The 25036-nt window shown below is 37.5% G+C and overlaps 5 protein-coding genes across 8 annotated transcripts; 3 read left to right on the top strand and 2 right to left on the bottom strand.

The window, feature by feature from the left end:
- The first annotated feature begins 910 nt into the window (after nucleotides 1–910).
- Nucleotides 911–6327, top strand: LOC119987294 (protein STRICTOSIDINE SYNTHASE-LIKE 11-like). 2 transcript variants are annotated; one of them, XM_038832165.1, is made up of 8 exons: nucleotides 911–1195; nucleotides 1296–1351; nucleotides 1586–1658; nucleotides 2273–2355; nucleotides 4399–4778; nucleotides 4891–5160; nucleotides 5310–5827; nucleotides 6210–6327. In XM_038832165.1, exons 5-7 carry the CDS (start codon nucleotides 4471–4473, stop codon nucleotides 5776–5778), a joined length of 1047 nt encoding a protein of 348 aa, XP_038688093.1. In that variant the 5' UTR covers nucleotides 911–1195; nucleotides 1296–1351; nucleotides 1586–1658; nucleotides 2273–2355; nucleotides 4399–4470; the 3' UTR covers nucleotides 5779–5827; nucleotides 6210–6327. The 2 variants fall into 2 exon arrangements, with proteins under 2 accessions (XP_038688093.1, XP_038688092.1); XM_038832164.1 differs by having other exon boundaries at nucleotides 5310–5821; nucleotides 6202–6310.
- Nucleotides 2745–4392, bottom strand: LOC119987293 (protein STRICTOSIDINE SYNTHASE-LIKE 11-like). The gene is made up of 3 exons (XM_038832163.1): nucleotides 3746–4392; nucleotides 3367–3630; nucleotides 2745–3265 (listed from the first exon to the last, which is right to left on the bottom strand). Exons 1-3 carry the CDS (start codon nucleotides 4054–4056, stop codon nucleotides 2791–2793), a joined length of 1050 nt encoding a protein of 349 aa, XP_038688091.1. The 5' UTR covers nucleotides 4057–4392; the 3' UTR covers nucleotides 2745–2790.
- Nucleotides 6328–7920: 1593 nt separating the features above from the next.
- On the top strand, nucleotides 7921–11219 carry LOC119987297 (H/ACA ribonucleoprotein complex subunit 2-like protein). The gene is made up of 4 exons (XM_038832167.1): nucleotides 7921–8150; nucleotides 8419–8488; nucleotides 9136–9241; nucleotides 10911–11219. Exons 1-4 carry the CDS (start codon nucleotides 8015–8017, stop codon nucleotides 11070–11072), a joined length of 474 nt encoding a protein of 157 aa, XP_038688095.1. The 5' UTR covers nucleotides 7921–8014; the 3' UTR covers nucleotides 11073–11219.
- Nucleotides 11220–11316: 97 nt separating this feature from the next.
- LOC119987292 (inorganic pyrophosphatase TTM1-like) lies at nucleotides 11317–17845 on the bottom strand. 3 transcript variants are annotated; one of them, XM_038832161.1, is made up of 12 exons: nucleotides 17693–17845; nucleotides 16241–16620; nucleotides 15924–16038; nucleotides 14920–15121; nucleotides 14711–14824; nucleotides 14461–14634; nucleotides 13873–14043; nucleotides 13149–13271; nucleotides 12965–13077; nucleotides 12191–12308; nucleotides 11674–11937; nucleotides 11317–11537 (listed from the first exon to the last, which is right to left on the bottom strand). In XM_038832161.1, exons 2-12 carry the CDS (start codon nucleotides 16578–16580, stop codon nucleotides 11340–11342), a joined length of 1932 nt encoding a protein of 643 aa, XP_038688089.1. In that variant the 5' UTR covers nucleotides 16581–16620; nucleotides 17693–17845; the 3' UTR covers nucleotides 11317–11339. The 3 variants fall into 3 exon arrangements, 2 of the variants coding, with proteins under 2 accessions (XP_038688089.1, XP_038688090.1); XM_038832162.1 differs by having other exon boundaries at nucleotides 12191–12305; XR_005465427.1 differs by lacking the exon at nucleotides 11317–11537 and having other exon boundaries at nucleotides 11798–11937; nucleotides 12054–12308.
- A 1184-nt stretch (nucleotides 17846–19029) lies between these two features.
- Nucleotides 19030–24090, top strand: LOC119987535 (agmatine deiminase). The gene is made up of 10 exons (XM_038832467.1): nucleotides 19030–19333; nucleotides 19795–19908; nucleotides 20011–20100; nucleotides 20230–20314; nucleotides 20922–20977; nucleotides 21099–21177; nucleotides 21547–21681; nucleotides 22325–22557; nucleotides 23089–23247; nucleotides 23605–24090. Exons 1-10 carry the CDS (start codon nucleotides 19244–19246, stop codon nucleotides 23704–23706), a joined length of 1143 nt encoding a protein of 380 aa, XP_038688395.1. The 5' UTR covers nucleotides 19030–19243; the 3' UTR covers nucleotides 23707–24090.
- Nucleotides 24091–25036: the final 946 nt, after the last annotated feature.

Genomic DNA, 25036 nt, shown 5'->3' with positions numbered 1-25036 from the left:
GCCACCGTCGCACATCCTCAATAATCTTCGTTTTCTCATTCTTCTTCTTCTTCTTCTTATTTTTATTCTTTTTTGTCTTCGTCTTCTTAATATGAGATGTACGTAATATGAGATATGAGATTGTAATATAAGATCTGAGATGTAATCTAAGTTCATATATGAAATTTGATATATCTGAGATCGTATAGTATAAGTTGTTGTTTCAATATTATTGTTTCAATGTTATTATTTTGAAAATGTAACATTATACAATCAAATAATTCAACTTCTTTTCTTAATCCTCTATGTTTTGAAACCGTAATATTATATAGTCAAAATATTAGCATTATATGACGTAGATGTGCTTTTTAATGTTAATGTTATTGTTTCAAACAGTAACATGATGATGTTACTGTTTTAAAAAAAGTAATATTAGACTAAGATTTACCTACATTATAATGTTTTTTTTAAACGACATGCATTATAATATTAATATAGTGACGTGTTTTTTTAAATTCATTTGCTCCAGTAAAAAATATGATAAGTGTATTGTTTTATACATTAATATTCCAGTTCATTGATCGACGTACAAAGCATCGCAAAGGACGAATGCTTGGCCGTCAGCAGAGGAGGCAATTTGTGTAGCAAGCCTTCCTCTAGGTCGTAGAGACAACAAACCATAGTAAGCATCAGCTACGTAGAGTGTCTTTGTCATGAGAAGGGAGGCCATGGACAATGGCAAAAGGGAATACTGAATTGCAAATGGCAAAATTGTAAATATCTTAATGGCTGAATTGTAAATTCTGAAAACTTAAGGACATAATGGTCTATGACGAGGGTAAAGAAATTCAAGTGGAATGAAAGACAAATGACATTGAAATGGAAGTAGAGAAATTGAAATATATAGATATATTATCAAATAATTGTACTTGAAAACTGAAAGAAAAAGAGAAGGCAAGAAGGAAATTGATAAGGAAAGAAGAATCTGGACGTGAAACAGGGAGAGTGGAGTGCCGACTTCTTTGATCCCAGGTGTTGAAGGTTGGTTTGTTCTGGGAGGATTTGTGAGTTGGTGATTACAAGGTGAAGCTCCATTACATGATACAAAGTCTGGTTGGGAGTTAGGAAGAGATGGTCTGCACTGTTCTTGTACATGATACATGGAAGCTTTGATGGGCAAAGCTGAAAGGTGAATTCAAGAGTGCACTTGGCTCGGGTAAGCTTGAAATAAAATAAAGTTTGAAAAGTTTTACTTGCTCTAAGATTGAGAGTATTATATAACCGTGAATTGATGTGGTATGATGAAAATCATTTAGGAAAAATTGGAGCTTTTGGAAGTCTAAGAAATCCCAACAAGAACCATATTTTCAAGGTAACGGGAATTGAAGTATGATTTAATATAAGATGATATTTGTGCTTATATTAAGGCGAGTAACTACTGAAGATCTAGAAATGGGTTATTCAAATACTACGTATTGTTATATACTTATATGGTTTTGGGATTTTGAGATATCGGGCGCCATTATACTGCCAAATTTTGGTAAAAAGTGTTGATAATGGGTGGAACGCTATGTTGTATCTAAGCGAATGTTTATACGTGTAATAGGTGATTAGTTGTTCGTTGAGTTCCACGATTGCTTGGAGGACGTGAGAGTTATAGCGCGATAGCTGCAAACCGGGTGAGTGAATAGGGACTTATTCAATACACTGTACACACCCCTATGACCCTGCATAAGTTTTCTGAATTGCTATCCGTTTGACATTATCTAGATCTTTGATTCACATATTTTCTGGGACAAGTTTTGTGTTATATGCTTGCCGCTGTTAAGCTCTGTTTGAATTATGTTTTCAGGGCATATGTTGTTCTGATCCTATTGCCGATCTATAATGTCATCCTGATTCTGATTCTGATTCTGAATATGAATTTGATATCTGATGTTATACTGATTCTGACTCTGACTTTCTGTTACTCGGGAGTGACTGTTTGTCAGGATAAAGTATGCTAATGGCATTAGATGTTAGTCTTGGTGCACCCGCCAAGTTATCCTCAGCTAGCAGGGGTGATGCTAGCCACCCATGTGTTTGCCAACACGTGGTGATATGTTTTGATGGGACTGTGAGAGTGTCCGACTCTGTATGATATGATACCTGTTTTGATTCTATATGATGGTCCTCCCATCTGATTCTTTGTGTTAGGATTTCTGCTCTGATTATTGTTCCTTGATCCCTATGTGTTACTTGTCTCCTTTGTATTGTTTAGGTCTCTGTTCGTTGTTGACATTTTTTTTTCCAGATAGTGTTGATCCGGCAGATCCCGGATCGTCCTCGGCTGTGTAGAGTTCCATTCACTATTTGGAGGTCCCGTCACTTGTTGGGGTGGGTACTTTCTATCTTTCGTGTTGTTTAGATCTTAACTAAATTATGTATTTAGAACTCCATTCTAACATGGTTAGGAATTCTGGTATGTATGGCCAATAAACCTTGAAGTTATTTTGAAGTTATCAAGCTCATGTAAGTTACGTTTTCTTGTTTGTTTTTGAGTGGTCCGTTATCGGCTCTGACGCTTGCGTGACCTTAGTGAGCTTTGGGGTTCATTGAGGTCATGCGCCGGTCACATGCCCTAGTGGGGTGGTGACACATACTCTATTCTTCAGATTAATATTCTTTTTTCAGTAGGCCTAGGAATCCATTTTAAAACAGGCCAAATTTTATTGACACTTTTATGGTATAGCTAAGCAAAAACAGTGTTAAGAGTAGAAACAACATGGAGAGAAGGCATTCCTACACCATTTATTCAAATTGAAGACTATTTTAAGGTGTAGAAACACCAATGAAATTCGTAAGTTTAGAACCGAAATACAGTCTTACACCAAACTCTAGAACTTCAGTGATAGAAGTATTGCCGTAGTGTGCCTCAAGAGACACTGTTCGCAAGACTGATCCGGTTTCACTGACCAATTGCCTTATTGGCACCAGAGTTTGTGTGGGTTGTTTAAGCATCATTGCTGCTATCCAAAAATCTCCCCTTAAGGTCCTCTTGATGTTATCCGGCCTTACATGTCTTACGAAAACTTCTGCTGTATTAGCTCTAGGACCAGTGAGCCAAAACTTTTGAGTCCTGTTGGCAATAAACTCAGACACAAGCACAAATGAACCGGTTTTACTTACAGCTACCCCTCCTGGTCCTGAAAGATTTCTCAACAAGGTAGTGACTTGGTTAGTTCTGGGGTCATATTTCAGTAACCGGCCCGTTGAGTCATTGGCGAGTACTGCTTGTTCGACATTTCTGCAACAAGGGTTACATAGTCCTTAGTTTGCTAATACCATCTGTAGTTTCATGTCATGTTTAGTTTATATAAGAAAAGCAATCATTAGATATATAGGAACCTTATATCATAGACAGCACTGGCATCTGTAAAATATACAAATCCAGTTTGTTGATCGACGTCCAAACCTTCGCAAAAGACGAATGATTGGCCATCTGCAGAGGAGGCAATTGGTGTAGCAAGCCTTCCTCTAGGTCCTAGAGACAACAAACCATAGTAAGCATCAGCTACGTAGAGTGTCTTTGTCAAATAATAGAAGCCTAAACCCAAAGGCCTTCCACAGAGACGTTGAGGTTCAGCGACACCATCACAAACTGCCTTGGACCTGCACCAGAGAGAGGGAGGGGGATATAAGACTTGTAATAAAAGTTTCAGACAAGAACACCATTAGTACACAGTATCATATATGTAGCTTTTACAAGAGTGATTAGATTACTTGCCTGTTTGGTGAAATGATGGCGAAATCCAAAAATCCTTGAGATCTTTCAAATTTGAGAATTCTACCATCAGTAACTCCTGTATAGAATGTTCCTGTTGGCTCAAAGGCTAGAGACTCTGGACCGGTGACTCTTGGTGGCAGTGGGATCCTGACAACGGCGGAGAGAGCAGGGGTTACAAGAAGAGGGAACACAAAGGTGAAAAAAGAGAGCATAAAAAGTCTTGAGATGGCAAGGAAAGTCATCCTTGAAATGTAGAGTGAGTCATGATATCCATATTTGGTAGTATTTATACCCACCACTGGTTTTCTCATAAGCAACTAGCTTTACAGAATCCATAGTTAGAACTAAACGAACAAGTTGACTTCCCACCTTTTTGAAGATTTTGAAATTAATGTGAATATGCTGCCTAACTTGCCTCCACTAGGTGCATGAGCTAAGTAAGAGAGCTTTAATAGGAAGAATAGGTAGTAGTTATGTCCTTCAAAATTAAGTGCTTCTTAATGGCCAACAATTCCTTCAAACAGAGGAGTATGGATTTTGGAATAACTAATATTTCATACTGTTACTCGAAATGCCTGAACTTAATTACTTATTCTTCTTCTTTGTATTCTTATTCTGCCCAGTCTAATCTGCCAAATTTCCTATTCCCATAGGTACTGCCCACAAGGCCACAACCTGCTGCATTTCCTGGTTAACCGAAACAAGTAAAAAGTTGATTCTTGTGCATGCCTGTTGCCATTGATGCCTTTAAATATATACTTAAGCTGACACTTCAATGCAATAGCACTTGCAAGAGGAGAGCAGTCATGATTTCTCTCTTTATGATTTTGTTCTCTTTTCCCTCGATTATTCTTTGCAATGTTATTCCTTCATACGGCAAACTCCCATTGTCTCCAAATGCTATGGGTCCTGAGGCCCTTGCCTTCAATTCTAAGGGTGGAGGACCCTATACAGGAATGGAGGATGGTCGAATCCTCCAATATCTGGGACCTTGTGTTGGTTTTCACGACTTCGCATTCACTTCACCGAACAGGTAATGCCCTTCAAAGTCTAATCACCAAAAGAGAGAGAGCAAAAGAAAAGAAAAGAAAAAGATATATACCTTGTTGTTTACTATATATTTTGTTTCATGACTGCTTCTTCAGGTCTAAACGGGTGTGCGACGGCAACACAAATTCAAGTTTAGGGTCTGTATGTGGCAGAACATTTGGTTTGGGCTTCTACTTCCGGACAGGGGATCTATATATTGCTGATATTTATCTCGGGCTCTTGGTTGTGGGTCAGAATGGAAGGCTTGCAACCCAACTTGCCAATAGCGCGGACGGCGTTCCCTTTCGATTCACTAATGCATTGGATGTTGATCAACGAACCGGAATCGTTTATTTCACAGATTCTAGCTCTGTGTATCCCCGAAGGTAATAACTTCTATGTCTAATCTTGTACTACTTTGTCTGCAACATCAAATGATGAGCACTAAATCCACATAAAGGAGAATCAAAGAGCAATCAATCTAACTGTACCATTTACGTTCCATTAACTCTAACAACTTGTACCTATGTTGTAGTGCTGTTGAGGAAGCAGTTGCAAGAGGCGACGCGACAGGGAGGCTACTGAAATTTGACACTAGAACTGGACAGGTTACCGTGTTACTGGGGGGGCTTAAATCATCAGGTGGTGCTGCAGTCAACAAAGATGGATCATTTGTACTGGTGACAGAATACGGTGCCAATAGAGTACAGAAATATTGGCTGAAAGGTCCAAAAGCTAATACATCAGAAATTCTGGTCTCTCTTCCTGGAAGACCTGGTAACATTAAGAGGACTCCATTGGGAGACTTTTGGGTGGCAGTAAACGTAAACACAACGACTATCAGACCCACAGGAATGAAAATCAATGGTCTTGGCCAGATTTTGCAGACAGTTGCTCTTGATGCATTGTACAATAATAAATCAGTGTCTGAAATCCAGGAGTTCCGGGGAAAACTATACATCGGGTCGAATGTTGCAAGTTTTGTCGGTGTTGTCAAGATATAATAGAATTAAGCTCGAGCAAATATCACAGAATGAATGTATTAAATAAGAGCACTTGCAATGGTGTTATTTTGTCTGGGCCAACAAATATGTATGGGGTTTTGTGTTTTGCTGATGTGGCTGTATTGGGTTTTGTGTTTTGCTGATGTGGCTATATTGGGAGATGTGTTTTATATTGAAAGATTGTGTTTTGGTGTAGTTTTATTGGGGACGACATGAAGGGAATGAGAATTTGTTGGCCACTATGTTGGGTGGGAAGGAAAATGTATAGGAATATGTGTTTTGTTGGTGTGGTTATATTGGGAGATGTGTTTTGTTGGTGTGATTGTATTGAGAGACGTGTTTGCCTTGACTTTTTATGTAATAGAAGTGGGACCCAATATAAATTTTTGTTGGCCCAGCAAATTTACACCACTGAAGTTGCTCTAAGTGAGAGTACTTTTTCTATCGTGTTAAGTTAGCATTAAATAAGCTTTGGCGAGCATAATGAAAGATTCTGGTTTGCAGTTTCAAATTTAGTACATAACTTGTTAAATTTATTGTTATGATGCCAATGACATTGACTGGGTAGAATTACTAAGGCAACTGTAATTTTTTGTTTTTTATCCAATTTGAAGGAAATGAACAACTTCATGAAGAAACTGTTTGGTTCCTGGGAAAATGAAGGAAAATGCAAAATATGATGCTTACAGACGAAGAAAAGGCAAAGGCGGGAGAATTGGTTAATAGAGGTGAAGGGGCTGAGTGTATCATTACTAACCTTAACACGTGCCTTCCACTAACTAACTGACTGAACTCACTATGCTTACTCTATATACTTGAACCCTGAATGCTGCTGCAGGCAATTGGTTGACAATCAAACCAAACCCAGTCAAGCCAAATCAATCCAAACCCAATCAAAGCAATTGGTAGACAATCAAACCAACTCATCTCTATTAACAGATTAATTACCTGTCTCATAAAGTGAAGGCAAAAGTTAAAGGTTGTTGGAATGCTGGAAATTTCGACTACCATCCATCAACAACACCTTTATGGAGAGCCCCTGTTGAATCAAAGGGAAGATACTCAAGGCCGCGGGCGGTTGGTGGCAGCGGGATCCCAATGAAGCCAGAGACAGCTGGAGTTGCAAGGGAGAACAGACAGGTTAAAGTGGAGAGCAAAACATTTCCTAATATAGAGAAAACAAAAGTCATTAGTGAAATGTAGGTGAATGATGATCCACGCATATACTTGGGCTGCATTTATAGCCATATATATACATGCATAATTGCACGACATATAACTTTTTTCACATTTTTATGTTGCCATTATTTGTGGTTGCGATGATGCAGGGTTACTCAACCTGCTGCAGTCATAGGAGCAATTAATCGAACACCTTGTCCGCAACTCAAATTCATCTTGATTTTCAGCACTTGAGAGACACTCACAGCAAGAAACAAACAAAAATCTAGCTTCTTACAAAGTGACAAGAAAGCCATTCAAGATGATTATACCACTGGTCCACTACAATGATAAATGGGTGGTCATTGACAACTAACACAAGTAACTAGGAAAATGCATTGAATCAAAGAACAAATGAACTACCCATTCTCAACAAATGAACAAAAAGGAACAAAGAACTGAAGACGAACTAAACATCAACAAATGTAAAGAAAAAAAGGCTATTAATCAACAAAGAGCCTCACCTAGTGATTAATGTACTTGACAAAAACACCACCATTACTTGCTATCCATCTCACCCAACAGGTAATGTGTGATGAGTATAACTAGGTGGAATCTCTCCACATAGCTTCAACAAAAAGCTTCCAAGAATTTTATCTTCTATTTAAGAAAACTAGTTAAAGAACTTCCCTTTTTATACTTATCCAAACGAGTACCGTTCGTTCGTTTTGTAACGGTTGAGAACAACCAGTGAACAACGGTTGTGTTTAAAAAATATAATTAAAATAATAGCAAAACAGAAGAGCCAAGCCGGGCCGGGCCGAAATTAGAAGCGGAGTAATTTTTTTGAGAAAGGCCCGTACTTTTACTGGGCTGGTTAACGGCCCCATGTGAGAGCGCTAGTGCACTCCACACGTGTGAGGCCACTCTCGAAACTGTGCGTCTGTGTGCTCTTTAAAGTTTAAACCCTTGAAGCAAACCAAACCCTAATAAATTCCGCCATTATCCTCTACTTCTGCTTCTGCTTCTGCTTCCCACTTCAGACCACACGCACTAATACGCGAGCGTAGAGAGAGAGATGGGAAGCGATAGCGAAGCAGAGAAGTCACAGAAGCAAGAGAAGGAGAGGAAGAAGGTCATAGCTTTGGCTCCGATCGCCAAGCCCCTTGCCGGGAAAAAGCTCTGCAAGAGGACTCTCAAGCTTGTCCGTAAAGGTATCTTCGTAGACCTTTTTTTAAAAGTCATTGTCAAAAGTCTTGGTTTTGGTTTTTGTTTTGCTTTCCTCTGTACGTTTCTGGGCTTTTCAATTCGGAAATTTTGGAGCATGTGTTCTGCACAGTAGTTGATGCTTCTGATTGTTTGTGATGGAGGATTTGTATTTGATTCCCCTAATGAAGCTATGAAATTTAGTTACTAATTGAATGTTTTATGTTGTGATATACTGTTTCTTGTAATTATTTGTTGTTATTCTTGGTCAAACAGCCGCCGAACAAAAATGCGTGAAGAGGGGAGTTAAGGAAGTGGTCAAAAGTATCAGGCGGGGCAATAAAGGGTTAGTTTTTTTTTCTATTTTAACCTTCAGAATTTGTTCATTTTTGTTTTCCATGTTGTTTAGTTCTTCTAGTGAAAAATAGTGTCTTTGCCCTTATTCCAAAAAAATTTGAGGGGATGAAAGAAGTAGTTTGCATCTCAAATTAAATGCACTCCAGAAATAAAACAATGTTTTATTGTAGTCTTTTGTTCAATATACAAGGTTATTTAAACCTTTATCACAACATTCAGCATGTCTGGTGTTTCATTGTAGTTGTGGAAGAGGTTCATCTCATATTTCATGCAATGATTAGTTCGCCCATATGGATGTTGCAATGATGGTGGTGATGATGCTTGCATGTTACTGATCGGGGAAGTGAAGAGTTTTGTCATAACGTGAAATAAATGTTGTAATGGTGCCCTGTGTTCTTTCATCTTTTTATATGTACTGTTAGCTCTAAGATTTTTTTTATGCAGCCGCAAATACTACTTTATTAGAAGGATTTTGTCCTATATTTTTTTGGAGGGCCCAAGTTTTATCACGTTGTTGTGCTGAGTCTTTGTTGTGTTTTTCAACTGCCTTAAATCTTGAAATTTTGTATGAGCTGATGGATATTTAGTTGTGGAGGAATTGTCAACTGATTTTCTATTCCCACCTGGTTGGTGCAGATTATGCGTTATTGCCGGGAACATATCTCCTATTGATGTTATTACTCATGTACCAATCTTATGTGAAGAATCAGAGATCCCATACATATACGTCCCCTCAAAAGAAGTAAGCTTCTAAGCTTTTTATTTATTTTCCGAGTGGCATTTTAGACTAACTTTTTTTTTTCTTTTTGTTGAGCACCTAGTTCTTCGGTTATTTTTTCTCTCCTTTTTTTTACAATGTTTTCTTATATTCAACTCTGGAAATTCATTTTTCTTTGGGAGCTGGGTTTCAATGGTTGAGGTTGTTTGAGCCCTTTCCTTAAGTTAAAAGTTAATACAAAAAGAAATGATATCAAAACATGCTTTGCATCCTTTTCTACATCGTAAGCAGTGTATCCAAGAAACTCAAGGCTGCAACACAACTTGAAAGTTTCTGCATCCTGAGTTTGTATCACATGCTTAATGTTTGTTTCCGAGCATCGTTGGCCTTTCCCATATTTAGTTTCTATTATAATGATTGTCCTGCCATCGATTAGTCTAGAAAATTTTTACCCTTGATCTTAATGAAAACTTTTTGTGCTAATTGGGGCCATTCCAATGGGTTCTCGACAGACAATTGTGAGATCTCAATTTCACCAGGCCCTAGATTTTTGGAGGGGCAGCCTCAAGGTTTTACGTGTTCTCTTTCATGTTTTAATTGGAGGAACTGCCCTATATTCTTTCATCAAAATCTGAAAAACCTTTTGTAATGGGCCATTCCAATGGGTCTCAACACACAATTGTGAGATCTCAATTTCACCAGGCTCTAGATTTTTCAAGGGGCAGCCTTAAGGTTTTACATGTTCTCTCTCATGTTTTAATTCAGGAAACTGCCCTATATTCTTTCATCAAAATCTGGAAAACCTTTCGTAATGGGCCATTCCAATGGTTCTCGACAGACAATTGTGAGATCTCAATTTCACCAGGCCCTAAATTTTTTGAGGGGCAGCCTCAAGGTTTGACATGTTCTCTCTCATGTTTTAATTCAGGGAACTGCCCTATATTCTTTCATCAAAATCTGAAAAACCTTTTGTGCTAATAACATTCGGTTGAGCTCCACCTCCTTTGATATTATTGTGTGTATACCTATAAAAGAAGCTTCTCAACACTCATGCTTGTGTCTTTTGTGACATTTTTAAAGAATTGCTACTAAAACATGAGAAAATTGCATGCCAACTGAGAAGCGTTTTCCCTTGTCCATGATGATTATTCAATCAAAGATCAAATTATTTCATATCATACAAGTCTTCTGCAATGCATATGTTTTCTACTACGGTACAGTCTGCTTCGGCATGAACATGAATTTACCATGCATGATGAAGGGAAAGTGGATCTCATTTTTGTTGGAGTCTGCATTCGGGATATAGTGAAATTGGATCACATTTGGGGTACTGCATACCATATAGAATTGTGTTTGTGTCCACTTCTTCACTAGATTCTATAAATTCTGGAACTGTTTTATTGACAGATTGAAGAATTTATAGCCCCGTGTAACTGCCATACTTGCATTACCGACTGAATTTATTAATTTATTTTCTTATGATCCATTTTTTGAGTAATATTAAATTCCACAGTGCAGTAGATGCACTATGGGTACTGCATTGATCTTAATACTAAAAGATGATACTGCAAATAAATTAGTTATTAGTACTTAGTTTGGTAGCTTTTGATCTTTTACCACAGGCCCACGCGCTAGCACATACATTTTACAGATTTGTGTAATTGGCTCTTTATCTGCCTTTTTTTTTTTCCAGGATCTTGCGAATGCAGGAGCCACCAAGAGACCAACATGCTGTGTATTGGTGCTAACCAAGCCTACAAAGGGACAACTTGGGCAGGAGGAGCAAGAAAAATTAAAGGCAGACTACGACCAGGTTGTATCAGACGTGTCCGAACTTACTTCCTCTCTTTTCTGATGGAAAACAACTAAATCCTTGCACCTCTTCAAAGCCACTTCATTTAGGCTCCTTTCATTCCCCATGTTGGTTTGATGTTCTCTGTCTTTACAAGTAACAATATGAACAAGTATATTAGTAATATCATGTGAAGCTTTGACCTCCAAATCTCAAACTCATTATTGTTGATTTTTAACACTTTACCTTAGCCGTATAGCAATTACAAAGAACTATGAACAAGGATTCTACTATGAACATGTGCAGAAGCCGAGGTGATGATCAGGTTGATCACTTTGGGGACATGAATGCCCGAAACAATAGCATTCCTAACCCACCAGCAGCAACAGTAAGAACAATTGGCAGTGGGATACTGATTGAAACAGTTCTGTCTTGGCTAGTCCTTTCTCCCACATATTCATTCAACAGATTACTGAAGGTATCTAGTTGATGTATGATTTGCCGTTGTCCCCGACTAATCAGGAGAATCTGCTCCCAAGAAAAAATGGTTTCAGTTATCAGACAATGAGACAATGAGTGCAAAATAAACTGAATCCATCTTCAACAGGGAACATCATCATGTAGACAACTAGATTAATCAATGTAGGCATAGTTGTTGTGGTACCTCTTCCATCAGAGGAGGCTCCCTTGCCAGTTGCGAAGAGGACGTCGAGCGGGGCATCAGTGAACCATTGTTTAAACCAGCGACGAAAAGAGAAGTCGGTCCTGATCCATTACAGGTTTCAGCGGGTAAAGCTAAGTTTTGCTGGCTAGTAGCTGAAATGCTCCTGGCAGAAAACTTGGAAGTTATCTCTTCGATGTGTGACGTGAACTCATCCATCCTGTCACTCAATGTGGTAAGTTGTTCAGAGAGTTGAGTAATGACTCCCTGAAATAATCCAAAAACTCGCACCGGTGAAAACCATCCTCCAGTATGATACCATTAAGGGTCTGAGAGAACAAATGAACAACTTACAGTAGATATGTACATAAATGCATACATACACTCACAAACAAATATATAATACTCTCTTCATTTTCTTGATTATCAGCCTGGCAAGTCTTGCTTGTTGATGGACAAAGCACGCCATACACTGCTAGCAAGCAATCATGTGCAAAGTTTAGATGTATAATACCCTCACCTGGCTTGCAGGCGGGGCAGGAGATTCAGGTGCTCTTCCATCAAACCCTCGATTGTTCACAGCAAGTCTTGCAAGCTTTGAAATATTCTTTTCTCGTTGATTTGAAAGTGAGATGCTACTGCCAAATGCCAATATAAATAGAACATTGTATAAGGAACCAATTGCTTAATGTAATATCCAAACTCGTCTCCCAAGCCTTAGAAAGTTTATTTAGATCAAAACAGTAGGTAAACAACATTTGTGCACAAGACTCTCACAGTGAGCGAGGTTGGATACGCAAACTTTACCCCCCACATAATACGTGAAGAGATTGTTTCCAGGAATTGAATATGTGACCTCAGAGTTGCACCCTATAGGCTATAACTCTTATCAGTTTATCACTGGACCACTTAGGTCAAAAGTGTAATTTTTTTTAAAAAAGGCATCAATTAGAAAATTATGCAACCATTCAACCAGCCTAAAACGTAAACAATTCTTGTGCACAAGGCTCCCGCAATGGACGGGGTAGAAGAGAGACAGGATGTATGCAAACCTTACCCCACGTAATATGTGGAGAGACTGTCATCATTCAACCCAGAGCATAAGACCATCACCACAACAAAGTTTGGAGATAGTAAATCAGGGTGAGGCTGATTTGTAGTTTACAAACCATGGTGTAGGTTGTAACAAAAACATTTAACTCCATTAGTTTCTTTCTTCTTTTTCTCTTGACAATCAAAAGTCTCATAAGATGAAAAATGAATTGGAAAGTCAAGAACTAGAAATTGAGAGTACCGGCTGAGATACTTATTTCTCCTATCTGCGGAGGCACGAGAAAGGGCTTCTTTGGGGCTTGAAACCATATCGTCATCAATACTAAGCTTTGTCTTCAAATCATCTGGCAATGCCTGTGGATTTATTGTATCAGGACAACCTTCAACTCTGGTAATTGCGTTGTTGTAAGTTAACAAACGCTTACCATAACATCATTGACAAGCTTCTCAAGCTGTATTTGTTCTATGTAAGTGCACGGAACATATGAACCATCAAGACTCAGCTGCTCAGCTACATGTTCAACATCCAAACGGTCTTTCCCTTGCACCTACATTCAAAATTAGAAAAGATCAACTTGCTTTTCTAAACCAAAATTGCTTTTCTAAACCAAAATTTGCAGGCAAGAGGAATTTCCACAGCCGAGTGCAGAAGAAATGGAGGAGATGGGGATTTTTCAGCAACTTAAAAGAAGTAACTAGAAGTCATTACACAGGTAAAAGTTTAGAGGTAGCTACAAAGTTTAAATTTCCCAAATGTTTACTAGCAAACTTAACCAACCATTGATAGTTCTCAAAACAAATCCATCCAGCTGATTCTCTCGTATCCAGGACACTTTTGCACGTGTTCGGATGAGCTTACACTAACCAGCAGCGTGGTAGCATCACAACTATCAACTAGATGGTGTCTGCAAAACAGCACTTCTGGTAAAGCTCATTAAGGAAGTTGCATTTACAGTAATTTCCAACTTGGGAAAACACAAAATAATCAATGGCTTAGCCTGATAGAGAAACACCCCCAACGACTCTTCAAAAATAGAAGCATTCAATGATGAGACACAAAACTACCAAGAAAGAGTGCAACAAAACGAGATAAAAATTTTCTGTAATCAACCCCCAAAGAATCTCATAAATGAAGCAAGCGATACATACCTGAACATATTGACGATTTAGTTGTTCTAACCAATCAGTGAAGATATGACTGCTTCTTTTCAGGATACTTGCAATTGTATATCCCAAAGCCATCAGCCCTCCAAGAAGGCGCACACTAACTTCAAAAGTTATCCTTGGTGATATTATAAATGGATCATCTGTAACCCACTCCTAAGATCAAAAGCACAATTGGTCAGGGTATCAAATATATGAAGTTACAATGCACCAACACAGTTTGTCAATATGGACGAACACATGATCGCCGACATTAACAAGAAAGAAGAAAGAGAGATGAAATCCAATTGATTAAAGAACTAACTTGTAGATGTTGAAGAAAATAGAAACAAGAGACATCTAAATGGTAAAGTGTTTCTCCTTATAATGAGCAACTGAATGTAAACAAACTGAAACTGAGATCGTCTTTTTTCTTTTAGTTGGTAAAAGAGCATATAAATGACAAACATTTCCGCGGACATTATACTACATGAAGACATGACAAAAATACTATATAACGCTAATAATTATAGTAGAGACCAAATTTGGCTTTATAAGCACAGGGATTGGTTGAAGAGGCTTATGCTCTCTAACCTCAAACATTAGTCTGTATTTGCCATCCCTGTTCCTCATCCTCAGATATGATTGACAAGCTTCAGGGTCTTCACCAGGTGGCAGAAGATATATGTCGTACGTTTCCTCTGTCCCTTCTGTGTGTTCTTTGGATATAACGGCCTTAATTTGGTCTTCCGTTACTGGTTTTGATGACTACAATTATATCAAGCACTCAGCAGTCAACATCATAATCATAAATCTTAATATAAAATGAATAAAGGAAGTCTACCTTTAAAATATAAGTTGGGTTCTGAAATCCACTGAAGGGATTAAATTTGTTGATGATTTTGATATGTGCTGTCTGGAGATCGGGCTCAATGAAAGCCTTGTACATAGGGTATACCTGCATTACATAGGAAACACATTGAGAAATGCTTCATTAGGCAACTCAATCAGAAAACCCATAGAAAAAATCTAAAATGGGATAAGCACAAAAACCGTTTCAGAGATTTGATGGATAATTTCTTCAGGCTCCTGACCAGCTCGTTGAATGTCTCGTAGAACTCTTTTGACAAGGTCAAAGTGAACTCCACCAGTCACAGATACACGAAGATCTAGCAAAGGCCGCAATCTTTCGCTTAAGGCATAGATCCCTATCCCTTCAATAATCACAATGCGAGAGCAGGGAACTTCGATGGTTCTGTAAGAAGCATGATTCAAATTGCTATTATAAACATTTCCATAAATAAAAAATTATTTTCATGTATGATGACAAGGGCAGATATTTAAAGACTTTATTCAGGGTTAAGATTTGGAGAGTTTGGATAAACAGATAGCACCAAATGGCTAGGCAAACTGAATCATAAATCATAAGCCTCAAGCTAGCAGGGTCTTGGCATACAAATAGGAAGAAATATCAGAGGTTTATAATTAACCAAACTTCCGGAAAATACATCGAGAAAACTCTGTAAGTAGGTTCTCAAATGATTGAATCCTAGTAACAAGAATTCGCAAATGGATGACACCCTATACTAAACTACATGGCATGAATTTCCCTGTAAAACCCCTAAGGTATGTACATAAACAATATTAATATGACCCACAAACAGGAAAGGAAACAATATTCAATGTGCTGTTGTGCACAGTCGTTAGTGCAGTACCGTGAGCATCCTACAACAGTAAAATGATGCCAACCAAGATAGGATTGTTTTTCTAATAGCATCATGACTTAGCTCAACTCCCATGTAATGAGCAGATCATCAATATCCAAATATTAAATCTTGAGTACAATCAGATTCAGAATACACCACTGGCATAGAAAATGAACTCAACTCTAGAAGTATGCCTGGCTTTTCTAATCACAATTGTTTATCAATAAGCAGTGAAAAGAAAAATTTTGTGCACTAATTTTCTATCACGCACCTACATGCAGATGGAATAAGAGAGGCAAAAGCCCAAGGAAAAGGACATTCATGACATAATAGACAAGAGAGAAATATAACCTGTAACCGGTCCGAGAGCTGGTCTTGAAGTCATATATTGGAACCTGACCAGGTTTTCCTGATTTTAAGCCATGTATATTTTCGAGCAGCGTGTCATAATCAGTCAGCCGTGGGTCTGTTCAAAGCGGATTACAATTAGAGTACTGACAAGCATTCTCCTCTATGAACAAATGAACCATACAAACTTCAAAAAACCAACAATTCACCAAAATTTGTAGACAGGACTACTGTTAAAACTATGGGGAGGACAAATTTCAGTGACCGATTGGAGAGCAAAACTGAATCCTAGTTAAGAGGAAATGAACTTGAGAGTTTACCATCAAAGTTGCCATCAACAATACGACTAGAATCATTGTAGTTGTCCATTGTTATGACAGCAACGCTGGGCATAAAGTTGAGCACCTTATCAGTGAACACAGTCTTTCCAGCTCCAGATGGACCCGCTACACCAACTAATATTAAACCATCATTCTTTTGAGCCAGCAACTGGCATGCACGAATCACTATAAAGAAACCTTTCTCAAATGACAGTGGATCTTCAATTGGAACAATCTCATAGCGATCAGAGTCCTTTCTCTTAACTAGCTGGACCTGGTCTCGCAAGAGTTCAGAACGTCTCCGAGGAGACACAATACCAGTAGTATTGTCCTGAGCCATTTAAATTGAAGTATAGTTGCTCTATCTGCTGAAGCAAGCGCTACAAGATGGCAATCAAAAAGAAAACACATTTGCGGACTTTAGCCGTTAGACAGTACATAACTATCATATATGCAAATTAAGGAGGGAAATGAAAATAAAACAATATCACTGAACATCATTAGGGTAACTGATTACGTAAACAGGTGTCAATTACTTGCAGGAGGAATTTCAGTTCGTTTTTCAATAAATGATGAAAGCTACAAGGTGGTAAACAAGGCGGGGCACGTCAAAATGTTCACCTACAGAAGCCTTTAAACCCGAAGACCGACACAATCACAAGATACCACAGATCAGGTAAAATTAAAACCACATCTCAAGGGTTCATCTGCCCAAAATTCAAGAGAATGGTGTTCTCCAAATCATGGCTAACACTTCCTGTCAGTCCTCTTGTTAAAGAACATTGCATGGTGCATGAAACCACTAGGTTTAGCAAGGTCAACCCTCTTCTTTCCATTTCATTACTGCAGCAATCATTTCAGAAGAGGAATCACCCCAATATCATTTTCCGGACATGTTGCCAATTCCTCTTCGTGATAGCCCCATGGCAGTAACAATACCAAGAAAGTTTCTCAAAACATCAGATAACTACAATGATGTAATGACATCAAAATGGCATTGTAATTGAGCAAACCGGTTCAAGAAAAGTAAGTTTTATCAAAAAGAGGAGGGGGAGCAAACAAGAAAATAGTTTTGGTTCAAAGAAATTGCCCATGTCGAAGATAACATAAGAACATAGAACATATCCGTAAACAAATTCAATCAAGACATAATCTTTATGACAGAAGAAAATAACTAAGAAAAAGCCCCATCTTGATTACAATAGAGTTGATAAGCTAGAGAGAACATCAAGGTATAATGGGAAGCCAAACAAATCACACATTGTCAGTAATAACCCTCTCAGAAGTAGCCAATTCATTTTCCACTGAAACAAATTCAATAATATCAAAGCCAAACAACCAAAACCCAGTTTCCAGACCACGAAATCTCTAGTACGTAACTGAAAAAGAAAGGGCACGTATGCATAATTTTTTTGACAGTGGTATGATCACAAGAAAACCCATTACGAATACCTTATTTCTTGATGTTTTCTTCCCTCTCTATTTGTTCTCTGCTACAGGGAATCTCTGCCCTTCAAGAGAAATAGTAAAATTTTATGGGGTACCTTTATTTTTTTGGCTGTGGCATGTCAAGATTCTTGTGATTTTTATTTTTTACAAAGAAAAGAGGGCACGTAGATGGATGATATTGGGTTACAAATACGAACAGGGGTGTACTGATTGTACTGATTTGGCGAAGGCAAACGAATAACTCGATTCGAGAAAAACAACAGAAAAGGTAGAACATTTGGGTGTTCTTTTCCATGAATTTTAGTTATCCAACTTATCTTACATGGAGAATAATATTATTAAGTAATTATTTTTTTTATTTATCTATGTATAGATAATAAGAAATTGTCTCCAATGATTCGGATCCTCCAATTAGTTAGGTGTCCAATTAGCCCATTTTAACAAAGAAAATAATTATCAACGACAGATGATTCAGTTGATAATTTGTTGGATTAGATTTATGTTTGTCCAAAATTCGATTATAATGAGAAACAAATTTTCCAAAATATTTCAAAAAACATAGAAAATAATTTTAAAATTTTCATAAAAATAACAAGTAATAAGTATGCAAAATTATGAATTCGGTGATTTTTTTGAAAAAATAATTCAAATAAAAATATACATAACAAATCTGAGATGTTGGATGTATAGTGTGTAGCATATAGCATTTTTCTTTCATTTCTAACAATTGAAAACATGATCTAACAATTAAAATAATGAGTTCTTATCATTTTTTATTTTTTAAAAAAATATTTTACAGGTTAAAATGATTATCTTGATCCTATCTCCAAATATAATAAATTGAAAGGAGGAGTATTAGGGATGGAAAACGTCAATTTGTTTTTTTAATTTTTGAAATGAATTTAACCGATCGATTTGTCAATTATTTCGGTTATTTCAATTGTCGATCGGTTCTTTAAATAAATATGTAAAAAAAATTTGAAAATAACTAGCCGATTGGTTCGATTATATCGGTAATTTTTGTACCACCATAAGGAGTATGTAATATGCACTTTACGGGAAATAATCGATCGATTGGTTCAGTTATCAATCGGTTCAATTATATCGGTAATTTTTGTAGTCATAAACAATATGTAATCTATACTTTACATCCTTAAATTATTAACATTTTTTTCTTGAAATTTGAAGATAAATTTTTTCTTAATTTTTTAAAATAATTTTTTTTCATATCTATTTATTGGGTGTGTTCTAATTCTTTCCTCTTAAATGTTTTCTTTAAATAAATTGAGACCTTTTGTCCTTTTCCGCGACGTTTAATGAAATTGGCTGTCATTCGTCAGCAACCACTGCAGATTACGAACAATTCTGCTGTGAACGCTCGTACTAAATCAGAACTGCAGTGTCGAAACAAAAGCCTCGTGCCGCCGCCACCCACCCACCAAAGTGCAAGATTCCAACTACATGTGCCACTTTTGGGTCGAAGTCTAAGACGGGTTTCCTGCTCTGTATGTGTGGGAGAAGGGGAGGAAGAGAAAAGCAGAGGAAGAGATAACAATGGTGGAAATGAAAGGAACGCCAGCTGAACATGGGTTCTATATGCCTGCAGAGTGGGAACCCCATTCACAGTGTTGGATGGGTTGGCCTGTAAGTAGATAAACAGTTTACTATAGATCGATTCATTCTTTTGTTGTTTGATATGTATTTGTAACAAGAAATATATTGTTGGCGGGTGCTGTGTAACTTCTGGTTTTTGTTCATGATTTTGATATTTGCTTTGGCTGGATTGCAAATATATTTGCTTTTTGATTATTTTTTATGCCTTTTGGTTGGGAATTTGGGAATTCGGCTCCTTTATTCTGTTTTTCCATTCAATCAAATACTTTCTGTGCCTTATGTCCTGATTTTCCATGTCTACTTAAATTACTGTGCCTTCCATGTGTTTGATGCTTTTCATGTATATTTTCTGGGTGTTAATAATGCAATTATATGCTCTCTTTTTTTTCTTTGTTCTTTTGAAAGAAAGAATTTGGGATTTCTCTTACTTTGTTTTTACTCAATCAAATATTTTCCTTTCACTGGTAACTAAAATACATTTTGCATCACAGGAGCGTCCGGATAACTGGAGAGACAATGCAGTGCCTGGTCAAAGTGCATTTGTCAAGGTAGCAGCTGCAATCTCAAAGTTTGAACCTGTGACTGTCTGTGCTAGTCCCGCTGAGGTTAGTTAGTCGAATTTAAAGCTGAAACACATTGGTCTGGGGAATTGTTTTGGATATTGTCTGTTTGATGGAGTTCAAAAGTTTATCTTGTTTCATGTCTAGTGGGAAAATGCACGAAGTCAGCTACCAGATCATATAAGGGTTATTGAAATGAGTATGAACGACTCTTGGTTTCGTGATTGTGGGCCAACCGTGAGTTTTTCTTATTCTTTGTTAAAAATCTATTGTAATATGGAGTTATTCATGTGTTGAGTTACTTACTTGCTTACTTACCTCAACATTAAAAAGGATGCATTTTTCTGCTGTTTCTATATCCAATAGTTTGTCATTGCTAAATGTAAATCAAATTCTGGCGCGTTGGAGCCAAAGGTTGCTGGAATTGATTGGAACTTTAATAGCTGGGGAGGTAAGCTTTCAACACATCAAAGTTTCATGTATATCGCATGGTATTTGGAGGTGTTTACTAGCATTGTACGATTAAACTATCACATCGATGGCATGGTGAAAAGTCCTACACTTGTTATATGGTTCAGTAGTACATAATATCTGCACTCAAATGTTTTGGTGCGTACATATGATTCCCCGATGCTCATAATGCTGCATGGAATATTGTGTGTAACATGATAAATATCTTGCCTGATTGGAAGTGTACGACGATATTTGATAACCCAGCTAGTATGCTCACTAGTAGTTTTTCATTCCCTTTTCCCTTCAAATGGCGATTAGCTTCTGAGAACTTATACTAAGTGGCAATCAGAGGTGAGTGAATTAGTGGTTATTAAGAGTTAATGAGTATAGCATTCTGATGAATTGCTGGTGTTATGAAAATTTCACTGTCTATGTTTTTGTTGGTGCCTAAGGAAAGGGACCTATACCCCACTTTAATTTCGTAAATCAAGAATCTCCAGAACTGATTGACTATGGTTATGTGGTGATATGGTCACTGAACTTATAATCTTGTTTATGTCGTGCCTTCTCCATAAGCAATTGATCACCTGATGTTGGGATTTTAGGGGTTGATGATGGTTGCTATGAAGATTGGAGTCTTGACCTTCTCGTGACGAGGAAGGTAAACTATCCAAATAGGTTGCAATATGACTTTTTTTTTTTCATTTACTCATTTATATATCTGTTAACCTCCTTGCTTACAATTACTAGCAGTTGAGTCTTTACTACCTGTTTTCTGATAGATTCTGGGAATTGAGAAGCTTCCAAGGTTTCCACATTCTATGATTCTTGAAGGTGGAAGCATCCACGTCGATGGAGAAGGTAACAATCCGTGTTATTTCCACTTACCAATTTATAGTAATAAATGGACATCTTATGAGGTCATTAAGGGATTCCTTTGATTCTGGGTTGGAGAATTACTTGATAGGGTCCACTGTGGTCCAGGATAAAATTGTTAGATAAAAGATGCGGATTTTGCTATATTCAAGGCCCTTGCAAGTGTATAAGGGTCCATCCTTGACTCATTCCAATACCCAAAGTGTTGACAACATAGTTTCTGAAGACTGCCTCATAAACTATGCTGATTGTCACCTTGCACAAAACCAGAATTCATGCAAATTTCCATACATTTGGCTCTGGAAAGATAATTGACATCTTCTTCATTTCTTAATTGTTTCTGTCCTTTCATAGGGACTTGTCTCACCACTGAGGAGTGCCTCTTGAACAAAAATCGAAACCCCCATATGACTAAGGAACAAATAGAGGATGAACTTAAAGCATATCTTGGAGTCAGCAAGATTATTTGGTTGCCTCATGGATTATATGGTACGTAACTTTTGGCGATTAAGGCATTATTTGCTCAGGGTAATCTTTTCCTTTCGTTAATGTAGTTTATTTATTTTCTAGAGGTCCACTTGTCCAACAAATATAACAATGTTATTTGGATTCATATGAGACACCAATGAAAATTTTGTTTTGTTACTGTTTTCTTTTTTCTTTCTATTATTTTCATACAACATAGTACTAATTTTTTGGCCTTAATTTCTAAGGTACGCCTATATGTTATATAAGCATAATTTTCAAGCTTTGGGATTAACATCCATCTGATGTGCTCAGTGACTCCGGCATTGATTAATTAAATGTTCATATCAACGCCACACTTAATTGAATTCACACTTGTTCTGAAGCATTTCCAGTGACTATTTTTTGCACCTAGTCAAGTAATGTTGTGCAAAATGAATTGTCACTGAATGTGCGATTGCAATATATTTTGCATTTTTTATAAATACTCTTCTGTAGAAAATCTTAAATTTTGTTGATGTTTTTTCTTAATACAACTCCTGAAGTAAGTTTTCATCAAAAAAAAAATCTGGAAGTAATGTCAACCTTTTGGGTGAGTAGATCAATGGATAGCATAAGGTCCTCTCATTTTGTAATACTTAAAAGTTATTCATTTGGTGTTTCGCAGGTGATGAGGATACTAATGGTCATATTGACAATATGTGCTGTTTCGCAAAACCTGGTGTGGTTTTGTTGTCTTGGACTGACGATGAAACAGATCCACAGTTTGAACGATCAGCTGAAGCCTTTTCTATTCTCTCAAATACCACTGATGCCCGTGGTAGGAAATTAGAAATAATTAAACTCCACGTACCTGGGCCACTTTATATGACAGATGAAGAAGCTAATGGAATTAATCAAGTAAGGATTTTATTGCCCATATTTTTAGTTTTCATGGAACAGTTCCAACTCTGGCTAGTATTCAGACAAAAGCTAGCTTAATTTCTGATAGATTGTCAATGGTTTCGAAAATACAACCTCAGCCTTGGAATGGAAATCATTGAGTATCGGGCTGGTTCACTACTGCTTTCTGGCATTCCGACTCATTTATGCCTTCAATGTCATTGCAATTTCTTTCGCTAACCCCTTTTTGGATATCACATCTCTCCTATTGATAGTTCTCTCTGTCTTCTTATTAGACAAACCTTTTTCCCAAAATGCTTGAGTTGTAGCATTGCATGAACCATGGCAAGACAAAGGCATGAGAACATGGCTTTGTTGGATGTGGGTTTACAAATCCCTACTTGCAACATCTTGATGAACGTTCGTAGACCTAAACTCACAAATGAACCCCCAACCGTCAACGTATCTGCTTTTTGTGCAACAATAGGAGTTATATATTTTGTGGTCCATCAAGTATGTGTTATACTGTTATCTACTTTTGTACAACAGGATGGCAATGCTAAACCCAGACCTCCAGGAACAAGACTTGCTGCTTCCTACGTAAACTTTTACACTGCCAATGGAGGAATCATCACACCAGAATTTGGGGACCGAAAGTGGGATGATGAAGCTGTTCGTGTCCTGTCGCAAACCTTTCCGGATCACAAAGTAAGAGAGCTAAATTTTTTGTAGAAACTTTGTGTGCAGTGATGTGTATTTCAGTTTTTGAATGATTTCAGCAAATTCATTACTACTGATGTAGCTTAAAAATCTTGCTTTGTAGTTAGTTTTCACTAAACTTAGTTTGAGGTTGGGGTGGTAGATTATTGTCAAAGAACTACAAGATAATAGCAGAAACACCCCTCTATTAAAGTAGCAAATATGAATAGAAATAAGCTTGTTGAAATTCATCTTAAATAGTAGGTAATCCGGAATAAAGTTGATTTTAATTTTGTCAGCTTTAACACCCCTCTATTAATTTGGCTCCGCCACTGAACGAGACTAATAAACGGCCATTTGTCTCAGGTGGTAAGAGTTGAAGGTGCAAGGGAGATTGTTTTAGCTGGTGGAAATATCCATTGCATCACTCAGCAACAACCAGCCGTTCCAACTCGTGCTGCGGAATAATATAAAGGGTAAACCACATAGCTTTCATTATCACATCTATTTGGATTATACCTGCTGAGGAGGTGCAGAAACACTCAATAGATCATGGTTGGATCCACATATGTTTGGTAAAACGAATAATCTTCTCCTCTGAGAATAATCAAAAAAGGAAAGTGTTCAATTGGAACAGGAAAATGTGAATGAATTGGGCCTAGTTATCCTCATGACGGAGTGGAAAATATGCAGGGGATGCATCTGCATATGTATGATATTTAGCTTACTACTAGGCTCTTCTGTTGTGGTATTTCTATTTTTAGCTGATTAGTGTGGAGTGTTAAGAGTTTGAGCTTTTACAAGTTGTGATGATATTCAATTTTAGTTGATTAGCAGTTTGAATTTGCATTCCTTTGATTTTGAGACAAACCTTCTGTAAACCTCACCATGGTTTTTTTTATGAGATGCATGTTGCTATACATGCTCCAGATCAGTCGTGCTACTCGAATTAACGGCAGGGATCGAACCCGGGCGCCGTCTGTTTTTATTTAAGAACACCAAATGACAAAGCAAACATATATGTAGTCCTTGTGAACATGCACACTATCTAGCTACATATGCTCAGAAAGTAGAAGTGGAATTAAGGTCTCCATCATTTTGTGTTTTCAAAAGCACAAGGATGAAGGAACTTTGCTACCTTAGTACTGTTATAGTTATGGTCGCCGTACACCGGGGACTCAGTCGTCGGCTCCTGTGTCATCAGGTCACCAACTTCCTTACCTTCCGGCACTTTAGAATAAGAAGCTGGTGGTGGAGCCAAAAGATTAGGGTTTGATTTTGCAGCAGGAGCACCAGTAGCATCATTATATGATCCTGTCAAACTTAAGGGGTCACCTTGAGTGTGATCAGCTTGATCATTGTTACTCATCCTTCTACTAAGTACTTCACAACTGGTACAATATATATATATATATATATATATATATATATATATATATATATATATATAGAAATGGAGTAGCTAGAGATAAAGATGATAAGAGGTTAGGTTAATTTGATAGGATAACTAGTGGCGTGGTTAATATGGCTTACGAAAGCTATTAGAAACGGACGAGTCTAGAATTCCCCCGAAGTCTACCATTCTCATCCAAAGGTGAAAAATAAGTATGGTTGAGAAAACACAAAAGTGTGAAGTGATGTGGCACACCTCCCAAACCATTAGATGATAATGTACGAGAATTGTACCTTCTGAGAATTGCAGAATCCCGAGATCGATTAGGAACTACAAGCTGTTCCTCAAGTGTGGAGCCCTAGAGAAGGGCAAGTCAAGGTGAATGACATATAGAAGGACAAACAG

This window comes from Tripterygium wilfordii, chromosome 20 (genome assembly GCF_013401445.1).
Source record: "Tripterygium wilfordii isolate XIE 37 chromosome 20, ASM1340144v1, whole genome shotgun sequence".
In the NCBI taxonomy this organism is placed as follows: domain Eukaryota; kingdom Viridiplantae; phylum Streptophyta; class Magnoliopsida; order Celastrales; family Celastraceae; genus Tripterygium; species Tripterygium wilfordii.
This window is presented reverse-complemented; position numbering and strand designations above follow the sequence as displayed.

Bases quoted from the DNA above. Each gene is read 5' to 3' on its own strand.
- LOC119987293 (XM_038832163.1), bottom strand. From the start codon at position 4,056: ATGAGAAAACCAGTGGTGGGTATAAATACTACCAAATATGGATATCAT. The intron at 3,631-3,745 runs GCAAGTAATCTA...TCTCTGGTGCAG, and splicing joins GCCATCATTTCACCAAACAG to GTCCAAGGCAGTTTGTGATG. The intron at 3,266-3,366 runs GTTCCTATATAT...CCCTTGTTGCAG, and splicing joins AGTGCTGTCTATGATATAAG to AAATGTCGAACAAGCAGTAC.
- LOC119987294 (XM_038832165.1), top strand. From the start codon at position 4,471: ATGCCTGTTGCCATTGATGCCTTTAAATATATACTTAAGCTGACACTT. The intron at 4,779-4,890 runs GTAATGCCCTTC...CTGCTTCTTCAG, and splicing joins GCATTCACTTCACCGAACAG to GTCTAAACGGGTGTGCGACG. The intron at 5,161-5,309 runs GTAATAACTTCT...CCTATGTTGTAG, and splicing joins AGCTCTGTGTATCCCCGAAG to TGCTGTTGAGGAAGCAGTTG.
- LOC119987297 (XM_038832167.1), top strand. From the start codon at position 8,015: ATGGGAAGCGATAGCGAAGCAGAGAAGTCACAGAAGCAAGAGAAGGAG. The intron at 8,151-8,418 runs GTATCTTCGTAG...TTGGTCAAACAG, and splicing joins TCTCAAGCTTGTCCGTAAAG to CCGCCGAACAAAAATGCGTG. The intron at 8,489-9,135 runs GTTAGTTTTTTT...TGGTTGGTGCAG, and splicing joins ATCAGGCGGGGCAATAAAGG to ATTATGCGTTATTGCCGGGA.
- LOC119987292 (XM_038832161.1), bottom strand. From the start codon at position 16,580: ATGGCTCAGGACAATACTACTGGTATTGTGTCTCCTCGGAGACGTTCT. The intron at 15,122-15,923 runs GTTATATTTCTC...TGCTTCTTACAG, and splicing joins AGCTCTCGGACCGGTTACAG to AACCATCGAAGTTCCCTGCT. The intron at 14,044-14,460 runs GTTAGAGAGCAT...TTTTGATCTTAG, and splicing joins AATACAGACTAATGTTTGAG to GAGTGGGTTACAGATGATCC.
- LOC119987535 (XM_038832467.1), top strand. From the start codon at position 19,244: ATGGTGGAAATGAAAGGAACGCCAGCTGAACATGGGTTCTATATGCCT. The intron at 19,909-20,010 runs GTTAGTTAGTCG...TTTCATGTCTAG, and splicing joins TCTGTGCTAGTCCCGCTGAG to TGGGAAAATGCACGAAGTCA. The intron at 22,558-23,088 runs GTAAGGATTTTA...TTTGTACAACAG, and splicing joins AAGCTAATGGAATTAATCAA to GATGGCAATGCTAAACCCAG.